Source organism: Malassezia globosa (assembly GCF_000181695.2).
Source record: "Malassezia globosa CBS 7966 chromosome Unknown mgl_sf_5.2, whole genome shotgun sequence".
Lineage (NCBI taxonomy): Eukaryota > Fungi > Basidiomycota > Malasseziomycetes > Malasseziales > Malasseziaceae > Malassezia > Malassezia globosa.
Window position 1 is genome coordinate 157060 of NW_001849867.1, and position 20143 is coordinate 177202.

Sequence of the window (20143 nt, forward strand, 5' to 3'; positions counted from 1 at the left end):
GCATAGTGTGCTCAGGAGCGAAGCGAATCAATTTAAAGTAGCTACAGACGCTCATATATAGCAGCTATTGAATTCTGGATGAAGAGATGTAAAGTATTGATGTTGTTTGAAAACATCAATTACCCATGAATGATTAGAAAGCATTCATTTCACCATCAAATCCACCCATGCTGAAGTCTCCTAGTGAGCGTGGAAGCCACCGCCCATGTCCAGACCAAAGTCCCCAAAACCCAAAGCACCCGGCTCTTCATCGCAAGGAATTTCACTTCCCTGTTCGAATCCAGAGCCTATGCCTTCAAGCCCTGCATCGGCCGGCTCATAAGGCTGACCTCCAAATATCCCACCTTCGACCCCATCGTCGCATGGCTGCTCATTCTCATGCCCAAAAATGAGATCTGGTGTCTCATATCCTTGCCCAACAAGATCGCCGCCTTCGCAAGGAGCAGGTTCAAATCCTTGACCTTGGCCTCCCAACCCTGTGTCGTATACTTCCTGACAGTCTTCACAGTCTTCGACACTTGGACCCTGACCCTGATCGTTACCAGGGCCCGAGCCGCCCCACTGAAACGGCAGTGCTGGACTGCTTGGACCTTGCTCGTCACAGTCGGTGTCTTCCGTTATTGGAGGCGCATAGCCTTGATCACAGCCCTCGCATTCCTGACCGCCTGGTTGCTCAGACCCAGTTTCAGGCTGGTCGCAATCTGGTCCTGAGCCATTCGGGCTGCCATTCCCATTCGTCAAAGGCCAGATCAAAGGGCTCCCACCCTGACTATTGCCTGATGAGTTGGGACCGTTTGAACCACCTGAGCCTTTGGGAGTTGATCCCAACGGCTGGGTAGATACGCTCGGTGCAGAACCCGTTGACGATGGTGACTCTGTGCTAGAGATTAGTTTGGAGGATTTGGACGGAGTCTTTATTGACGCAGTCGATTTTGAAGTAGAATGTGTGCTTGATGGTGTTACTGTCGTGTCTGAATACTTGGACCTGGAGGTTGGACTATTCCGATTGGAGCTAACAAGGAGAACTGAACTTGACGTTGATCCGCTGTTTACAGAGGATGTGTTCGACGAGATCGAAGAGTTTTTGTTCTTGGTTGGACTTGAAGACTCTGTACTCCTAGTTGAAGTCTTGCTGGCATTTGATGACATGGTGCTTCGATTTGGAGAACTTCCTTTGCCTCCATTACCCTCATTACCTCCGTTTCCTCCGCGGCCACCTCTGCCAGGGGACCTGTTGCTTCCGCGTCCACCGTTGCCTCCTGGGCCACCAGAGCCGCCGGAGCCACCAGGTCCTCCATTGCCTCCATTGCCCCCATTGCCTCCTGGGCCACCAGAGCCGCCGGAGCCACCAGATCCTCCATTGCCTCCGTTGCCCCCATCGCCTCCTGGGCCACCAGAGCCGCCGGAGCCACCAGGTCCTCCATTGCCTCCATTGCCCCCGTTGCCTCCCGGGCCACCAGATTCACCGGAGCCACCAGGTCCTCCATTGCCTCCATTGCCCCCATTGCCTCCTGGGCCACCAGAGCCGCCGGAGCCACCAGATCCTCCATTGCCTCCGTTGCCCCCATCGCCTCCTGGGCCACCAGAGCCGCCGGAGCCACCAGGTCCTCCATTGCCTCCATTGCCCCCATTACCTCCGTTTCCTCCGCGGCCACCTCTGCCAGGGGACCTGTTGCTTCCGCGTCCACCGTTTCCGCCGGATCCACCGTTGCCTCCTGGGCCACCAGAGCCGCCGGAGCCGCCAGATCCTCCATTGCCTCCGTTGCCTCCCGGACTGCCTGGGCCAGAGTCACCGGAACCGCCAGGACCTCCGTTACCCCCTTTACCTCCATTACCTCCCGGGCCGCCTGGGCCAGAGTCACTGGAGCTTCCAGAACCACCAGGTCCTCCATTGCCTCCATTGCCTCCATTGCCTCCGTTGCCTCCCGGACCGCCTGGGCCAGAGTCACCGGAACCGCCAGGACCTCCGTTACCCCCGTTACCTCCATTACCTCCCGGGCCGCCTGGGCCAGAGTCCCTGGAGTTTCCAGAACCATCAGGTCCTCCATTGCGTCCATTACATCCGTTTCCTCCGCGGCATCGTATGCCAGGGGACCTGTTGCTTCGGCGTCCACAGTTTCCGCCAGATCCTCCATTGCCCCCGTTTCGTCCATTACGTCCGTGGCCGCGTTTGATGGGCGATCTGTTGCTGCCGATTCCTCCTTTTCCGCCGGAGCCGCCAGATCCCCCATTGCCTCCGTTGCCCCCATTGCATCCTGGGCCACCAGAGCCGCCGGAGCCACCAGGTCCTCCATTGCCTCCATTGCCTCCATTGCCTCCGTTGCCTCATGGGCCGCCTTGGCCAGAGTCGCCGGAACCGCCAGGACCTCCGTTACCCCCATTGCCTCCATTACCTCCGTCTTCGCCTTTGCGGGGTGATCTGTTGCTGCCGCGTCCGCCGGAGCCACCAGAACCCCCATCTCCTCCATTACCACCGGAGCCTCCGGAACTATGATCATGATTATCATTCTTGTCGTCGTCATCATCATCGTCATTAGTACAGTCTTCGTTCACTTTCTTGAGTGATTGATCGTCAAAATGAGCCGCCATATTTCGCAGAAACACAGCGTGTCTCGAAGAGCCCGGCTGACTTTGTTGGTAATTGCGAACCATAAGGTCTCGTGGCTTTGCAAAAGAGGGATCGACTGGTGCTGCCGAAATCAAAACAGCCAAGTTGGCTATCGCAATTGCAGTAGCAACATTGGAAGCAGAGATAAACTTCATATTTCAAAGAAAAGGGAAATTGAGTTTGAACAATGGCTTGCTCTTATGCTCTTACGCCGAGAGAATAAGAGTGGCACTCGATGTTAAAGTGAGTGTCTTCTACGGTATGATGCGAAGTTAAATAGTATTTCTTAAGGTCGGACATCGACACGATCTTGATCCACTCAAACATCACCTACTATCGAGCATGCTCCGAATTGAGTATTAGAAGATAGACCCTTGCGCTAATGTAAAGTTGATGCGACGACGATCGATAGTAGTTGGCTGGCTTTAATTGACGCATCACACAAGTGTTTGTATTCCAGAGTGATATGATCACGTACGTGAGCCAATTATATTTTGTGACGGTGTCGTAACAAATGGATCGGAATGAGGGGTTTCTGAGTCATAGCACAGTTGCCTATTTCGAAAGGTAGTGGGTAGTACTACAAGCGCAAAGAAGGGCAGCGGCCCTTTCTGCGGTAATGTCACGCTGGGGCTCTGCCATCATCTCAAAACTAAGGTCAGTGCGTCGCATACCAAACTTACCCAACAAGAAATTTCCGCACAGTTGCACTTCGTAGAAGTGGCGGATAAAAGTGAATATGTAGCAAAGCACTCTCAGATTCTTGGTCGCTTGCCGAAAGGACAGGCCGCTGATGTAGCCCCATCGAGTAAGGAAATGACGTCTGAAACAGGTTATCGTATCTGCAAGTAATCTCACCCAGAATGGTAGCGAAAGTATGTATTTCAGAATGCGACAAGTCTTGAATGGAGGGAATGAAGCGCCGGTGAGGCAGGAGCAGGATTTCAAAAGGCCAGGTGGCCCAGAATGGGACTAGAGCCACGAAATCCTCATTCACCGAAACAACACGCGGCCTTCCACTTGTTGTAAGTTCCATATGAGCGTAAGCGAGAAGCAGGTTCGGACGTCCAAGGGCATCGCGCGGACCGGGAGCGTCACTATGATTTGGATTCGCGGCGAACTCGTTCATGTTCTGCATTTCAGTTGCAGGCTCGCATGGAACATAATCCAGAGCCCACACCTGGCCATGAGGATGCGGATTGCTGCATCCCATTGCTTGACCCTTATTTTCAAAAAACTGTATGTACTTGACAAACGGATTCTCAGCGGTAATGCGCTCGTACATGTCGCGCCATGTATGAATCACCGGCACAATGTGTGTTTGTGGACTGTATGGCGATGAGAACATACGAGCGAGCGTGAGGTTGTGGTTTGGGTGAAAGCACACGACGTAACACTTCCCGCGCGCAGGTTGCATGCGGAAGAGCGAGGTACGTGCAATATCCTGTGGCTCCTCGTGAGACTCTGGCTGTGCATCTTTTAACGCAGCATAATCGTTTTCAAAAACAAACGTGGAGCTGTAGAAGTCGTTTTTTGCACCTGATGCACGCGTATCACCGGGACACAGATAACATCGATGATCATATGCACGGTAATTCACCTGTGCTTACAGATTCCTGTGCCCCCTGCCATGGCCTTTGCGCTCTGTGGGGTGAGCACAGCACGAATGACTTGAGCAACGGGTTCCAACGACGGTGCGGATGCTCAGCTGACTGAAATGGAACCATGTCGGTGGAGATCGTCTTTTGGTTGAGACTTGTACATAAGCTTGTTGTCTGACTTGCACCAGTGGAAAAAGGAACGGTGCATCCAAAAAGCGCGTGTTGGTGCCTGGGATAATCAAGACATAAATTGGTTGGGCGAGACGGAATTTTTTTTGGATTTAAGGCGGATGTTAGTAAGTGAAAGACGGCGGCGTTCCAAGTTCAAGCATGATTTGTGCATGGGAAAATAGGCCTACTTCACTACATGCAGATGTAGGGATCAATGGTTACACGAATTTAAATCCTCAGGCTCGTTCTTGCTCCAATGCGTTGGTTCGTTTTCCGCATGGCATTTCTTCATGTGTCATTTGTACGCAGAACAATCACATTGAAGCAAGCTTTATGAACTTCTTTTACGAATCTAGTGGACTAGCGACATCATAGATAATTTTTTATTTTCTCTTCAAGCCTATAAGCTTGGGCATGCACGTGGCCGTTCAGCCACCATGGACCATGCGAATATGCATCATGATATGCCGGCAAGCATGGACGGGCACGAGGCGAATCCACACAATGGACACATGATGAACACACAACATTCACATCACATGCCAGGTATGAACAAAGGAACAGAAGCATGCTCGATGAACATGATTTGGAATACCGATATAAAAGGTATGTGTATTGTGCATCGAGCATGGCATGTCAAGACGGAGAGGCAATTTGTTGCGTCATTGCTGTGTGTTGTGGGACTGGCGCTCTTGTATGAATGGATAAAATTGACTTTGCGACGTGTGGGTGCCGCTGCGGAACACACAGAAGTAGCTCATGGTGGTCTACGAACACACAGAGAAAGCGGACCGCGCGTCTCGGCACCACGACGTGTAATGCCGTTGTCACAAGACGATGCACTAGAACCTGACGTGAACAAGCGACCCGCGGTGCTAACATACATTCCTCGGGCCTTCCACACACCTGCGCGCCTACGAACACTAAGCACGTGTCTCTATGGTGTTCAAGTGGCGATGTCGTGTTTCCTGATGTTGATCATGATGACGTACAATGCATGGCTCATCGGTGCCATCGTCATAGGTGCCATGATAGGCTCAATGCACGTTCGTTATGGGCACACAAATGACATGTACGCGAGTGTGTGCCACTAGAAAGGTGGGATATATTTGCGAAACGCGACACCTGCGTTAGAAAAGATTCGTGCGCTGCGATCGTCCATGCTGTATTCGAGCTGGTACACCACTTCCATCACACCTGTTTGTACAATCTTCACTGCACAGCGAAGGCACGGACAAGTATTGCAGTACAATACAGTACCTTGAGCGCCGCCGCGATCTCTGCCTAATTCCAGCAGTGCGTTTTCCTCAGCATGTAGACACAAGCATTCGTCTAAGCTGCTACCACAGGGTGCACTTTCATTGCAGCGCGCGCAACCACCTTCGTTGCAGTTGAGCAAGCCTCGGGGTGTGCCATTGTAGCCTGTTGACAGAACTCGATGTTGTCGCACAAGCACTGCACCGACACGACGCTTCATGCAGTTCGAGCGCATGGCCGCAAGAGTACACAGACGCACGAAGTAGGTGTCCCATGTGGGGCGTAAGCGATGCAACGATGGAAGTGACAAGGAATCTAGGTGCTCGTAAAAGTCGTCAAGTCGTGAAAAGGTATTCGCGATCCGCAGCTGACATCGTTGCAAGAGTCCTGTAAGTGCAAGCTGAGCAGATGGCAAAGATGTTGACACAGTCTTTCCGCTCTGGTGCATCAGAGACATGTTGGACAGATCTGTCGGCAGATCTGGATTTTGAGTTGTCTGTGGGGATGTGCCATACAGGATGGCGTCGTCATACGATACGAATGACGCTAGAGATATAGGCGGCTGCTCACCGCGTTCTGCCCTCGCACATGCGCGATGCCAGCGCTGCATAAGTGGTGCTTCGACGCCGAGCAGCATGAAGAATGGCCGTTTCTCAAACATCTCGACAAGCGCACAAGTATCAATGTCGAGCGTAACAAATCTTGAGCGCCAATTTGCCGTGACAAAATGTAGCATGTCGTCGGGTGTAGCGAAGTCTAGGCGTCCATCCTCTCCGCTAATTGATATGCGCTCAAATCCATGTCGCGCCTGTAAATACTCTGCAATGGCCGTCTTACCGGCGCAGGCCAGTCCCACAATGCCGATTAGCATGCTAGACGTAGATGCGGGCGACGATGTGGGGAGCAATTCTTGCAGTTTATCTGCACACAGACTCTAATTGAGTGGTTGAATAGAGATCATTGTACTAGCCAGAAGTAGTCCATCGTGACAAGTGGAGGAGTTATGGTGGAGGGGGAAGTACGAGGAGTCTTGATGAAATGTGTATGTGATTATGCACAAAACTATCGAGACCCGAGCAAGCCGGCAGACTCGCAGGCAGACTAGCACCTTTGTGGGATACATGGGTAGCATCCGTGCATGAGGCAAGCATGAAGTGCTCTTGTTTATGATGGGAATCTAGGTGCGTCGGAACCGTCTCCACCACGGCATGATCAAAGTGCGTGCAGTGACAGGTGACAGTGCGAGTGATAAAGCAATGCGTACGGGCAAAAGCAGTTTGACAAGGACGTATGATGCAGTCAAACTTGTGAACCATGCAGCAGCCATAGGAGTACCTTCCTTACCACGTAGAAGGGTATCGAAACGACGGCAGACACGCGTCGCCATCCGGCGTCCACGAGCGATCCATTCGTACAGACGAGCATTTTCCGACGGCATCATGGCATTCAAGAGGGTATTAACCCACTCAAGCATCGCATCGCCGGCTCCCAATACGGCGAGCAAGGCAGCCAGTACAAAGATCGGTACAATAGCCGTGATTTCATGCAGAATGACAAACGAGATAAGAAGTGGTGCGGGATCCGCGCCCGTGCGAACAGCTAAGGAGTGAAGTTGCTCCTTTGCGCGCGTAAAAGCAGAGACGTTTCTGCGAGCAGATGTATGAAATGATGCGCGTGGATGGCTCGTGCCACATTGCTGGAGTGGCGATGCCCGTTCTCCACTGGATGCCGGTGCGGATGCTGCAACACTCGCTGGTTCAATCCACTCGACTCGAGTGTCACTTGGGCCACCGATCCAGAAAGGTCGCAGCGCAACTGGCAAGACAAGATTTGACGAGGAATATGTCTCGATAAGTGCGACTAGCAGGCGCGGGATGGCGGCGGCTGTGGCATTTAAAGTGTGTGCATAGGTATTCCTGCCTGTTTCTGCGTCACGATATTTGATCGCGAGGCGCCTGGCCTGGTATTCAGTACAATTGGAGGCTGAGCAAATTTCACCCCATGCACCGCGACCTGGCATCCACGCTTCGATATCATACTTGCGATACGCACTTGCACCCAGCTCCTCTGACGACATGTCTACCACGCGGTACAACAGTCCCAGTCCATTGACGATATCTTCCTGGACATGGCGAAGTGACTCGAGCATGGCATCACTTTGTTCAGCGTCGGACACAACAAACATCTCTACTTTCGAGAACTGATGGATCCGGTACAGGCCGCGCGTATCTGCACCACGTGCGCCAGCTTCGGCACGGAATGCATGACCCAGCGCCGTCAAGCGGATAGGCAAATGCATCGATGCCACATCACCGCCCAGATTCGGCTGGGTGTGCCGATGGCTGAATGTCTGCTTCGCCACAAGTGCTGCGAGGGGAATTTCTGCCGTGCCTGCAAGACATAGCGTAGCCATGGCGTCATCACACGCAGAGGTGTCATGCGTTGTGATACTGCGTTTTGTGTCAACAAAGTAGGTCTGAGCTGCAACTTCATCACGAGGCCGGAAACCACAACGTTCTGCAACATCCGTTTTTATCACGTCAGGCACAGACACGGGGATGAATCCGTGCCTGGTAGCTACATGCAGCGCATATTGACAGAGCGCATGCTCAAGCATCGAGATTGTTCCGAGAAGGTATGGCCACGATGGACCTGTTGTTGTGATGCCCGCAGCCATATCAACACCGCCATGGGACATGGACTGTGCAAGACCCAAATGATCGCGCCTGGGATCCACTTGGAGCTTGGATGTGAACGACGCATCGAATGCATGGGTTGTGCATGGAAGTAGGGTAGTGGGTAGGGAAGTGCTTCGACAGGCTGGGCTGCGTGCGTCGCACACGGCGACGACTCTTGACTCCGACTCAGGGCCTATCGGCACATCTGGATGCATGCGGTTCGGCCATGCGCTGCGTATTTGCAAAGAGCGTGCATGAGCTTCATCCATCTGCTTCTCTAGATAGCGGAGAGCAGTACGAAGTTCTCTGGCCCGTTCACGTAGCTGGCTTACACGCTCAGCATTCGTATTCACTTTTTTTGCAAGCGATGGTATCATAGCTCCGACATGACGCTGCTCCTCCTCGATTTTTATACGATCATATCGCATCTGCTTCAAAGACGCTTGCAAAGACGGAAGAGCCGCTGCCTCATCCTCTCGAAAAGACATGTCGCGTAAGAGCGTCACCCGCCGAGCCTCTTCAACATCTTCAGCACGCCACGACACACTTGGCTCTGGCAGCGGCCGGAATCCAGTGGGAGGTGCACTCTTGGATGCATACATGCGCAGATGACGCGCCCATGATAGTTGGCGGCGTCCTGCGCGGTACGACATAAGCGAAGCTTAGGGTATGAAGCGGCCTTATAGCACGTGATGAGATCGTGGTGGTGATGGTGGTGGTACCGTGTTTCTTCCACAAGTGCATGTGCCAGTGGAGGCCAACGATTGTGCACACGGCAATGAAAGAGGATACGTCTTTGACACACGAGCAAGTACCGCCACAGCGTCACCCATCGAATTGTGCCGAGACGATGTGCGATCGCGTAAATCCGTTTGGCTCAAGAATTGATGGAACGAGCCAGAACGAAAATAATGAACCCTTTTTTGTTCGTTACTGAATGCTTGCTATACTACAAACACAGCCCTAGGAAAGGCGTGGACGTTTGGATGAGCTGTGGAGATCTTCTTGATCAACAGGCGACGTTGACGAAATGCCTGACACATGCGCCGATGAAGATGAGCTTACACGCCCACGTGGTCGCTTCGACGACAAGGTTGAAGAGGTGGGTGATGATGATAGTCTGACCGCCGGCCGCGATGAAGGTCGTTGTCGACCAAGAGAATCAGGTGCACGTGAACGCTTTGATGTAAGATTAGCAGCAAGCGGTAGTGCGTCACTATTATCGTCGTCGGTGTTGTCGTCTGCATCATGCACGACAGAAAAAGTACGCTGATCCCGACGATGGGTATCGGATTGGCCGTGGGCCTTGCTATCCAGGCGACCTTCGACGACCGTCCCATCCACATTCACATCGGTCTTTTTTTCACCATTGTCAACACGCCTTTCGCTGCGATCGTCATCATCGTCGTCATCAGAGTATTCTGTAGCAGCCATCGACACACGCCGCTTTCGTGTCTTGGGCTCAACATGCACCACAGGCTCAGCAGGACACACAGGAAGCGGAGAGAATGTCAGATTTTCATGCTTGAGCTTTTCGTTCACATCATGAATGGAGTCCAATAGAAAACTGCGTCAGCATCCACTCACGAACATACTCAATTTCCTCTTGCAGTTTCTGCTGCTTGGCGATGACCTTTGCAGCAGAAGCCTGAAGCTCCGTTTGTTGCTGCTGTGAGTTTGTTGTAGATCAACGTACCTCTATGGCTGAATCATACTTGCGCCGCGCTCGTGTAAAGTGCGCCTTATAATTGTGTGTCCGCGCGGCTGTCGCTGCAAACTTGGCAGACGACATGACAGTAACACAAAAAAGCGTGTGTGATTGAAAGCAGAATCAAATGAGAGATATGGTAAAATGAGGCAAGGCAACACCTAGATTGAACTGTAGAACAAGCAAGTCAACGACAATCAGGGGGCGGAAGCAATGGGGAGAAATAAGCCTGTGTAGCTGCCACATTGGTATCGTTTCGATGTTCCTCCACATGGAGGGCGATCTATCCCTACGCGGCGCTGGGGTCAGCCTTTTCACAATATGACTAAACTACAACCGCATCTTTGTACCGTGCAAATGGATACGCTGCAGTTTGCCACCGGCGTAATTGGAGAACATCTGACACGCACAGCAAGCTCCTCGCTAGCGCATCCAGAGCGGCATGGAAGCGGTAGATGCACAGGAACAGATGAAGAATGTGCCTGCCGCGTCTCCTCTTCATGATATCCGCCCAGCGTACTTCTACGCGGTAGATGCACCGAGTGTAGATGACTTAACATCGACCCCTGGATCCTCACGCTCTATGTCTGCATCTTCGGATAAAAAGACTTCATCGATTTCTTCACCACCAGGAATCCCTGTTTTTCATCCGACAATGGCCCAGTTCAAAGACTTTTACGAATTCTGCCAAGCGATTGATTCGTGGGGAATGCAAACGGGGATAGTCAAAATCGTGCCGCCGCGCGAATGGGTCGAGGCACTTCCCAGTCTCCGGCCTGAGAAGGGCACACCGCGCTCCGATTATGCGCAATTGAATGCCGTGCGCATTCGGCACGCCATTACCCAGCACTTTCTCGCAGCTGGACCTGGTCGTTGGAAGCAGACGAATGTGACGCGTGCAAAGCCTTACGATGCGAAGCAATGGGCCGACATTTGCATGCATCCCGCACATCGTGCACCACCTATGTCACGCATTCAGCGGCAAGTGGCTGCGCAGCGTGCAGCTGAAGCAGCGCATGAACAGAGCCGATCGTACTCGGCGACACCATCGGCTCATACTGGCGCGTCCAATGCATTAACCTTGGACTTCGATACCCCCGGCAAACTTACACGCAGTGGCGGCTTAGGTCGTGATACGTCTGCGCATAGCGTACGGCCTGCATCGAGTAACAAAGTGACCACCCAAGACGAATGGGATACGTTCGATTACGAACATGGTTGGCTGCAAGAAGCCCTTACAGACAGTGAGCGGCAAACTGGCCATCGCTTGTCCGATCAAGAATGGGATGTTCCCACATGCCGTGCTATAGAGGCTGAGTATTGGCGCACGCTCAATCTCGGAACTCCTCCCATGTATGGTGCAGATCAACAAGGCTCTTTGTTTGACAAGCGCACCGTACACTGGAATGTCGGCTCGCTGGACAGTCTGTTATCAAGAACATTGAAATGTGCACTACCAGGCGTCACGACCCCATACCTGTATTTTGGTATGTGGCGTGCGTCGTTTGCTTGGCATGTCGAAGATATGGATCTGTACTCAATAAACTATATCCACTTTGGCGCTCCTAAGCAATGGTATGCTATTCGACAGTCAGATCGCCAGCGTTTCGAGTCGATCATGGCAGCGACGTTTCCGGCAGATGCGCGAAAATGTTCCCACTTCCTCCGCCACAAATCGTTCCTTGTATCACCATCCTTCCTTGCAAGTCACGGAATCAAGCCTCTACGTCTTGTACAGCATGCACACGAATTCGTGATCACATACCCATACGGCTATCATTCCGGATATAACCTTGGCTACAACTGTGCAGAAAGTGTAAACTTTGCTCTTCCATCCTGGGTTGAGCTTGGTCGGCGAGCAGACTATTGCCGCTGTGAGCTTGCTCAAGAAAGCGTTCATATTGATGTGAATGCGTTGTGGCCGACTGACGCGTCTAGCAATGCGAAGACAGACTCTTTTACCCCTGATTCTATGTCCGCCAGTGAGCCAATGGCCGTGGAGCGACCGGCGGACAAAAAGAGCCACACACGTGCTCTGCATGCATGCGTTTTTTGTCCCCGCGATGCACCACAAGATCCTCTTGTTGCACTGCCTTCGTATGCATCAGACATACTTCGGCGGCAAGCAAGTTCAAGAAAATCGTTACTAGCATGCACAGCACCGTATCAAGCGCATAAGCTGTGTGCATGCTTTTTGCCAGAGACTTGGGTGGCCACAGAGCCAGTATCGCACGTCGAAGGAGCCGATGCCATTGACAAAAGCCGGTGGTCGCTTAAGTGCCAAGTATGTACTGCGCCATCTGATCGAATGTATGGCGCAAAGATTCAATGCACGAAAGGTCGATGTCCCCGCGCCGTGCATGTAAGTTGTGCACTGGACGAAAGCAGTGGCTGGTTTTTGGATATATGTTCGCGTGATGTAGCCGACAAGCTCGAAGGTACTTCACTTGCGCAAGGTGACCAGCCGCAGTCACATGATGATGATGAGCGAGTCGTGCTTCTTTGTCGTGCGCACAACCCTTTAAAACGAGCACAAGAGCTGGAGCGACGGGAAGAAGAACTACGAGCCAAGATATTGGCCCTGCCGCGACCCACGCCTGTTCGGGTCAAAATCAACCGCGCGATTTGGGTGACTGAGCTCCTTGATGTGGACGAAACGAAACAGGTGGTTATAGTGCGAGATCCGGCGAATGACGCTCGGATGCAAGTACCATGGACGCGTCTTGTTTCGGATGAACATATGCCATTGGACTCGCTACATGACGATAATAATGAAACTAGGGATTACATGGACGAGCGAGTGCCTAAAAAACGGCGAATGCAATATGTGCGCGGTACAGACCAAGTTGCAGAGAGTTAACACATAGAAAGAAGGTAGGTGCAAGAGAAAGGACAGAAGAAAACAGAGAGAAACGACAGAAAGCCATCTTCACGAAGAAAAGGGATCCTCGTGTTGCTTGATAGTATAGACCTCAGCCTTTGTGCGTCTTGAAAAGCACGAGACCTGCGAGAGCAATGCCATAGCCAACGAACTGGAGTCCCGTCACGGTGCTGCCTAGGATCCACATCGAACCAAGAATAAGTAGGATGTCCTTCAAGACACCGGCCAACGTGAGAGTCAGTGAGGATGCAGCACCAATGAGGAAGACGGATGCCACATTTAGACCGAAAGCGACACCAGCGTTGGACACTAGTACGAAAGGACCAAGCTGGGCGAGCATGCGGAATGGCTTTAGTCCCTCGGCAAATGGCAAAATAACCATGTTGAATGCTGCACATACGGGTGCAAAATAGTACAAACTGACCAATGGGTCCATCTTCAGGCCTTGCAGAAGCACTTGCACCATGACAAGACGCGTGCTTTCGAACGCAATGGCCAAGACCTGGAAAATAAACCCTGTCATGTTAAAGTCAAGCTCACCATAAGATGCCATCGCGACACCGAAAGAGATCATTGTTACAATGGCAGTAAGCGTCGTCGATAGTTGCTTGAGCCCAAATGAGAACGAAATAATGAGTACGGCCACAGGCGTAAACGCCTTGAGCATTTGGATGAATGGCACGCTGAGGTGCAAATACGCCATGTTGCTGAGAATCAGACTAGCAGAAAACAATGCTCCAATCGGTAGGATATTGCGATACCAACGATCCATTGTCATTTCCACGCTCGAAAGGCCATTCAATAAAGTCGTATACCGGGCAAGGAGGCGTGTTCCCACCGCAGCAAATGACATGTGGAATGTCGTCAGGAATACTGGAAAGGGGTAATTCAGATTCACCAGCAGGTACTTGTTGTACACGATAACACCGCTGCTGAATGCGATCCAAATGGCAATAATGATGGAGGGATGGACCAAACGCTTGTTCGGCCGCTGCTGCTGGACCGCAGGTTGAGGAAGACCAGCCTCCCCTTTCGAGGTAATGTCCTGCGACTTTTCAGTTGCTGGAACTTGCAAATTCGATGGACCCGCCTGTGACATGATGTCCACGATAGACGACTAAGATCAAATTGGGCTGCTTAGCGCGCCGTAAAGGTTGGAAAGTCACGCACATTGATCACAAACTGGGTATAGGACCCACATCGAGCCCCGGCCCTGGCTTATGATAGATTATGTAATTCGAGTGTCACGTTTGCGTACCTACCTTATTTAGCAGCCAATAGCAAATTAGTCACGAAATATGTTCTGGGTGCCTCGTGCTGTTGCTGTGGATGATGGGAGTTTGGATGAAGGTGGCGGCCGTTTCGCAAGCTTCACGGCGACATGACCGAGAGCACGACGTAGTTGCTGCTCAATATCTTCGAGCGTCGCACTGTACAGATCGGCTGTCCCAAAAAATATGTAGGCGTATGTAGAATGTACTTGAACACCCTTGCGCGTGGTGAGTGTCTGCAGTGCAGCCATCAAGCGCTTCCTGCATCGGTCACGGACCACGGCGTGTTTGTGAACGCGTTTCTTGCCGATGAGAACTGCTGTATGAAGTCTAGGTATTCCATTTTTTCTGTCTTGCATGGCACTCTGGTATCGCCGCATATGCCGGGATTCGTGTGTGTCGGGGGATGGTGGAAATGGCAGCCATGAAGGGCCTAATAGCGGAGGCATACGCGATGCGCGTGACTGGTCAATGCGTGAATGAAGCGGGTATATGTGCAAGGAAAAAAAGTTGGAACGATAATGCATGGTTGGGGAGCGATGCATCATGACGACCGCGCTTGGCGGTTGTAACGCCGCTGGCGGAAGCGAGATGAGTCGGACGAGCGGTCGACGAACCGGCATGGATAGAGGTGAGCAACAGATCATGAAACAGCAATCAAATGTAGTGACTTGGAACGCATTCAGATGTAGTAGCAACCCCTGGAGCTATTCGCGATAGAAGACCAGTTCGCTTGGGTCTGAGGTCGAAATTACAGCGTTGGATTCTCTTTCTTGGGGTGTCTTGTGAAAGTGGATATAATCTTGCTTTATTTAAGTGCCTATGACTCGATTATTTCAAGTGCATTTTTTTTTGTGCTACGTTTGAGCAGGAGCGAAACTGGACGTAATTCGGCCATTTTTCTTTCCACGCCTGCCGTGTGCCATGTCTGATATGCCGCCGGCGGCAGCGTCTCTTGCGACATCGCAGCATCCTAGAGAAGGAGAGCGCGACAAGTTGAGAGGAGCGAGAAAAGAAAAAGGGACAATGCAGGAAGACCATGTAGAGCAAGGACAAGAAAAGAAAGGAGGGGATGTTAAGGGCCAAGGAAGTCGCGCTGGTCGTAGTCAGGGGCAAGTTCGAGAGCAAGGGCGGGGTCGTGCGCGCGGTCAGTGGCATGGGCCAGGAAGGGGCGGTGCTCAGACACCAGGAAATTCTCGTGGTCGCCGCCGCGGACGGGGTCATACGAATGCAAACGTTCAGATTGACAAACCCGACGACAAAGGCACTATGAAGGAAGATCCCAGCGATGTATTGTCTGCTCCGAAATCCGACAGTCCAGCTAAGAAACAGACTGCGACGCCGAAAACTGCCCCCAAAATGCGAAGATTCGGCGCAAAGCTCACAAATTCATCGGAAACGCCACCAGCAGCGATGTCTGGCACATCCCGGCCGGTGTCTGTGCCTGAATATGCCGACCTACGTTCGCGGATACTGGCAGAGCTTGCCAATGACGAGTACGACTGTACTATTTGCTACAATGTCATCAAGCGAAGGCAGCCAATATGGTCGTGCACTAGGTGCTACGCTGTGCTGCATCTAACTTGTGTACGAACGTGGGCCGAGCGAAGTGTGTCACAAATCCAAGAACAGAATGCGATGCACCAGGATGCAGCCGTGCGAGAGACACCTGGTCATTGGCGCTGTCCTGGGTGCCAAGACGTCAAGTATGAGGTCCCTCGTACGTACAAGTGCTGGTGTGGCCGCATAACGAACCCCACACCCCCGCCTGATGCAGCACCTCATTCCTGCGGCAGTCGTTGTAAGCGTGGATGTGTACGGCACGGGTGCCTTGCAGTCAAGTGCCACCCAGGGCCCTGTCCGCCCTGTGCTGCAACGGTCCAAGTCGCTTGTTTCTGTGGCAAGGAGCCACATATGCAAGTGCGCTGTTCACAATTGCCACGAGCGGCTACGGAAGGAACAGAAGCAGACACCATATCTGATCGCACATTCAATTCAAATCAGTCCCACACAAGTACCGCTGGCATTCTTTCCTGTGGACAGCTGTGTGGGAAGAGCCTGGCCTGTGGCCATCATACATGCCCACAGCCTTGCCACCCCGGTGCATGCCCGTCATGCGCCATTACACTTCATGAAGTACCATGCTTTTGTGGCCGCCACACACGTACGATGCGGTGTGGTGAGCGATTGCCTGAGGCGGCAGGACTGAACTCAGGCTGGTCGTGTCAAGAACCATGTCATGCTCCATTTGCATGCGGATATCACTCATGTTCTCGACCTTGCCACGTGCGATCAGGGATTGCGCCGTGTCCTTATGCGCCAGAGCGGGTGAAAACGTGCCCATGTGGAAGAATGCCCCTCACTAGTCGTTCTGACTGCCGCGATCCGATCCCGACGTGTGAAGCGACGTGTGGTAAGATCCATCCATCCTGCGGCCATGCCTGTGAAGCCACGTGTCATTCGGGACCATGTCCTCCTTGCTCGATGCAGGTTCTCCAGGTGTGCCGCTGTGGTGCATCGAAACGCCAGGTACCTTGCGGCACCAATACCGACACTGTGTACTTGTGCCAGACCATATGTAAGGTCACACGGCATTGTGGTAAACACCAATGTCAACGTCAGTGCTGTCCGCTTGCATACCAAGCGGGTGTGAGTAAAAAAATGCTTCCTACGGATCTTTCGCAATTAGATCCAGTGGGTTTCCATGCGTGTGATGCACGATGTACCAAAACACTTTCTTGTGGTCGCCATACTTGTGATGCACCGTGCCATCGCGGAGCGTGTGCGCCATGCCTTCGTTCGACATTCACCGAGGTGTCGTGCACGTGTGGCCGTACTGTGCTGGAGCCACCGGTACCTTGCGGGACACAGGTCGAGTGCTCGCACCCGTGCTCTTTGCCACCACCGCCTTGTGGCCATCCCAAGATTCCTCATACGTGTCACCCCGCCGATACCCCATGTCCTCCGTGTGTGCATTTAACGAGCAAAGTCTGTGTGTGTGGACGAACGACTATGAGTGCTGTCCCATGCAGTCGACGCAATGTGAGGTGCGGCGAGCCTTGCCGCGCATTGCTTGCATGTGGTCAACACATATGTCCAGGCGCATGTCATGCCGAAGGCGAGTGTCCGCCGTGCAATCAGGTGTGTGGACGGCCGCGTCCTGTATGTGGGCATCCGTGCGAGCGTCCATGCCATGCGCCAGAGCCATGCAGTGCGGACGAGCCATGCAAAGCCGTCCTAGCTCGTCGGTGTGCATGTGGTCATCGCGAAAAACTCGATGTGTGCGGTGCAGCACCGGGCATTGAACGCCCACCTGTGCCGCCACTCGAGTGTGTCCCTGCATGCAAGGTAGCTCAGCGCAATGCGCGATTTGCTCGTGCACTTGGCCTCGATACTCAGCGCGAGGAGGTATCCTATTCTGCCACACTTCTTCAATACGTCGCGCAGAATCCACGCGGCTCCCAAGCTGTGCAGGAGGTGCTGAACGAATTTGTGCAGTCGCCACGAGTGTCTGCGCAGCTTCGCGCATTGCTGACGTCGTTTGCGGTCCGCCGTGGTTGTGAGCCCATCAAGGTGGACGCACCATTGCTCGCGTTCACTGAGGAACTTGCGCATGCTTATCACTTGGAAGTTGGTCTATGCACGCCTCAAGGCTTGATCCACACGGGTCCAGTGCCGTCTAACGGGCGTGACGTGGATGTTCGTCTGCGTCGACTGCGTGACACACGCATTCCCACTGTCCTGTTAACTGAGTTTGCAGCCAGTCATCCTGCACGCACATCACTAGAGGCAAGGCGCTTACGATCGGCGGCGACAGCAGCAAGAGGAAGCGCTACAGCAATGGGTTCGCCAACGTCTGGAGCGTCTGTGCCACGTGGAAATGCGTTGTGGATCACTGCCCCACGGTCCGTCACGGGTGAAGCGGCGCTCGAAAACATGGATCAAACTGCATTGGCCACAGCCTTAGGCGATGCGTCTCTGGGTGGCCGTCGCTCTTGGAAGATGGTGTGCTGTAACGAAGGCACTCTTCTCACACACATTCAGCTGGAGCCACAAAGCCTTGCAGCCATTGCGAGCCGTCCGAAGCCACCCGGATCAGATGCTCTGTCACCCATTGAGCGTCGGCTTCTGTGGGTCTCTGAGGATGTCCAGCGGGCATTGGCCTCGGCAGGTGCGCCCACCGATGAAGAGGTGCTGTTGTGCTCATGTACGGAGGGGGGTCAAGTCACACATGTCTTTCGTGATGGACGTTGGTCGAGACAAGACGTGGTGATGAACAAGACGGCCTCTCGCACATAGCCACTTTTGCATGCCTGCACTGGCATCTTGTACCATGAATATGCCCTCCCACATTTGCATAGTAACAATTTTATACGCATGTAGAATGAAGTGAATAACAAGGCTACAGTACATGGTGCAGAAAAGGGATTATGGCCCACACACGCAAACTCACATCACCGTATCGAATCTTACCCACCGATGTTGTTGGACCGCAACCGTTATTTATTTAGACACTTGTGAGTAGGGACTTGGTCAAGTTGTAAATGCGCTCCTTAGAAGCAAAAAGAATCGCAGCCGTCAGAATAGATTGCAAGAGCTTGGATGAAATACCACGGTAAAGACCACCGAAGCCTTCGTCTTGGACGACTTCTGCCATGGCGGACCACACGTTGACCTTCTTCTTACCCACAGACGACTCGATCGACATGGCCTGCTGACGCGACTTGATGACGATTTGTGGGTACGTAATGCTCGTAGCAATGAGCTTGCTAAGTGCGCCAAGCCAGAAAAAGTCCATGTCGCCCAGCAGTGGTTTTGAAGTTGGTGTGATGGCTCGCGCCGTGAGGCGGATATTAATGAGCCAATTCTTCAGCTGCTCAAACGCCGTGTACTGCAGCACAGGATTTGTCACAAGGACGAGAGCTGGACCGATGCCCTTCCAGAGAGCACGGACGCCATCCTTCTCGACAATGTGTCTGAGAGTAAGGTATGAAAGTCTTGCGTTTCACGGCCTTTTTCGTGCGATCGGTCTCATTGTCGCTTTGCGTGACACGAACAGTCTGACGAGTGTTGATGACCCAGATTGGGTTGCTGATCAGAGCTGTGGCCACACCCGCGACCAAACCAGCAAGAATGCTCTGTACTGTCGTGAGTGCACCAAGTTTGGCCTTGGCAGAGCGTGTGAAGCGTTTCGACGTAAGGATAAAGTCCCGTGCAGCTTCAAAAAAGAAGTAGTATACAAAGTTTGTCACACCAATGCCAATGAGAGACGATCCTAGACCATCGTACAGACCGCGTACGCCCTCCTTGGCAATGACCGTCGTGATGGCTTTGAAGAGAGACTCACCAGGGTGTTTTGAACGGTCCACAGCAGCACGAGTTGAAATGCCCATCAACGGGTATGTGGCAGTCATGGCCACGAGACCACCGGCGCCGCCGGCACATGCATGAACGAATGACTCGCTGACCATGGTTATGGTAAGAGAAGAACTAGAGGAAATACGAAGAACAATTCAGCGCTAGATAGAATGTGGTGGTAGTTACAAGCGTTACGAAAGCGCGAGGGTGCCACAACCTTAGCTAGCCAGCTTTTCTGGAGCAGCCAGCCATTCAATCGCGCGTGACAATGCGTGTGTCAATTAAAGGGGGTTGGCAGGGGGTGGAAATGCCGGCGCTGGAGCCACATCAAGTGCGCGGCCCCAGCCACCAACCTCGTTCTCCCAAACACTGGGCGACATCCTCGTGTGATTTTTACCTAAGCAGCCCAGCAGGCTGGTTACCCGGTGCCATGTGTGGCGCATGGCACGTAGACTTGAGCGGCAACGCACATTCACTGTTGGGGTGGCAATACCGTATTTCCACGATTCTGTGGAGGCGAAGGCGTCGCACGCGTCAAGCGAGTGGACGAAGCTAAGCAGAATAAGCAGGTAAGCAAGCAGGCGGTGGACGTTGGTGCTGGAGATGGGTC

General features: G+C 52.8%; 10 protein-coding genes across 10 annotated transcripts; 3 read left to right on the forward strand and 7 right to left on the reverse strand.

Moving 5' to 3' along the window:
* Positions 1 to 1049: 1049 nt before the first annotated feature.
* MGL_2268 (uncharacterized protein) lies at positions 1050 to 2507 on the reverse strand (the record flags this gene model as incomplete). Its single annotated transcript, XM_001730420.1, has 1 exon — positions 1050 to 2507. One exon carries the CDS (start codon positions 2505 to 2507, stop codon positions 1050 to 1052), a length of 1458 nt encoding a protein of 485 aa, XP_001730472.1.
* Positions 2508 to 3163: 656 nt separating this feature from the next.
* MGL_2269 (uncharacterized protein) lies at positions 3164 to 3956 on the reverse strand (the record flags this gene model as incomplete). The annotated part of the gene is made up of 2 exons (XM_001730421.1): positions 3164 to 3260; positions 3292 to 3956. The coding sequence occupies 2 exons, from the start codon at positions 3954 to 3956 to the stop codon at positions 3164 to 3166; spliced, it is 762 nt and encodes a 253-aa protein (XP_001730473.1).
* A 1514-nt stretch (positions 3957 to 5470) lies between these two features.
* MGL_2270 (uncharacterized protein) lies at positions 5471 to 6298 on the reverse strand (the record flags this gene model as incomplete). Its single annotated transcript, XM_001730422.1, has 1 exon — positions 5471 to 6298. One exon carries the CDS (start codon positions 6296 to 6298, stop codon positions 5471 to 5473), a length of 828 nt encoding a protein of 275 aa, XP_001730474.1.
* Positions 6299 to 6814: 516 nt separating this feature from the next.
* Positions 6815 to 8917, reverse strand: MGL_2271 (uncharacterized protein; the record flags this gene model as incomplete). The annotated part of the gene is made up of 1 exon (XM_001730423.1): positions 6815 to 8917. One exon carries the CDS (start codon positions 8915 to 8917, stop codon positions 6815 to 6817), a length of 2103 nt encoding a protein of 700 aa, XP_001730475.1.
* A 1548-nt stretch (positions 8918 to 10465) lies between these two features.
* Positions 10466 to 12883, forward strand: MGL_2272 (uncharacterized protein; the record flags this gene model as incomplete). The annotated part of the gene is made up of 1 exon (XM_001730424.1): positions 10466 to 12883. One exon carries the CDS (start codon positions 10466 to 10468, stop codon positions 12881 to 12883), a length of 2418 nt encoding a protein of 805 aa, XP_001730476.1.
* Positions 12884 to 12995: 112 nt separating this feature from the next.
* MGL_2273 (uncharacterized protein) lies at positions 12996 to 14003 on the reverse strand (the record flags this gene model as incomplete). Its single annotated transcript, XM_001730425.1, has 1 exon — positions 12996 to 14003. The coding sequence occupies one exon, from the start codon at positions 14001 to 14003 to the stop codon at positions 12996 to 12998; it is 1008 nt and encodes a 335-aa protein (XP_001730477.1).
* A 1096-nt stretch (positions 14004 to 15099) lies between these two features.
* On the forward strand, positions 15100 to 16384 carry MGL_2274 (uncharacterized protein; the record flags this gene model as incomplete). The annotated part of the gene is made up of 2 exons (XM_001730426.1): positions 15100 to 15895; positions 15972 to 16384. The coding sequence occupies 2 exons, from the start codon at positions 15100 to 15102 to the stop codon at positions 16382 to 16384; spliced, it is 1209 nt and encodes a 402-aa protein (XP_001730478.1).
* Positions 16385 to 17187: 803 nt separating this feature from the next.
* Positions 17188 to 18474, forward strand: MGL_2275 (uncharacterized protein; the record flags this gene model as incomplete). The annotated part of the gene is made up of 1 exon (XM_001730427.1): positions 17188 to 18474. The coding sequence occupies one exon, from the start codon at positions 17188 to 17190 to the stop codon at positions 18472 to 18474; it is 1287 nt and encodes a 428-aa protein (XP_001730479.1).
* A 208-nt stretch (positions 18475 to 18682) lies between these two features.
* MGL_2276 (uncharacterized protein) lies at positions 18683 to 18973 on the reverse strand (the record flags this gene model as incomplete). The annotated part of the gene is made up of 1 exon (XM_001730428.1): positions 18683 to 18973. One exon carries the CDS (start codon positions 18971 to 18973, stop codon positions 18683 to 18685), a length of 291 nt encoding a protein of 96 aa, XP_001730480.1.
* A 79-nt stretch (positions 18974 to 19052) lies between these two features.
* Positions 19053 to 19646, reverse strand: MGL_2277 (uncharacterized protein; the record flags this gene model as incomplete). Its single annotated transcript, XM_001730429.1, has 1 exon — positions 19053 to 19646. The coding sequence occupies one exon, from the start codon at positions 19644 to 19646 to the stop codon at positions 19053 to 19055; it is 594 nt and encodes a 197-aa protein (XP_001730481.1).
* Positions 19647 to 20143: the final 497 nt, after the last annotated feature.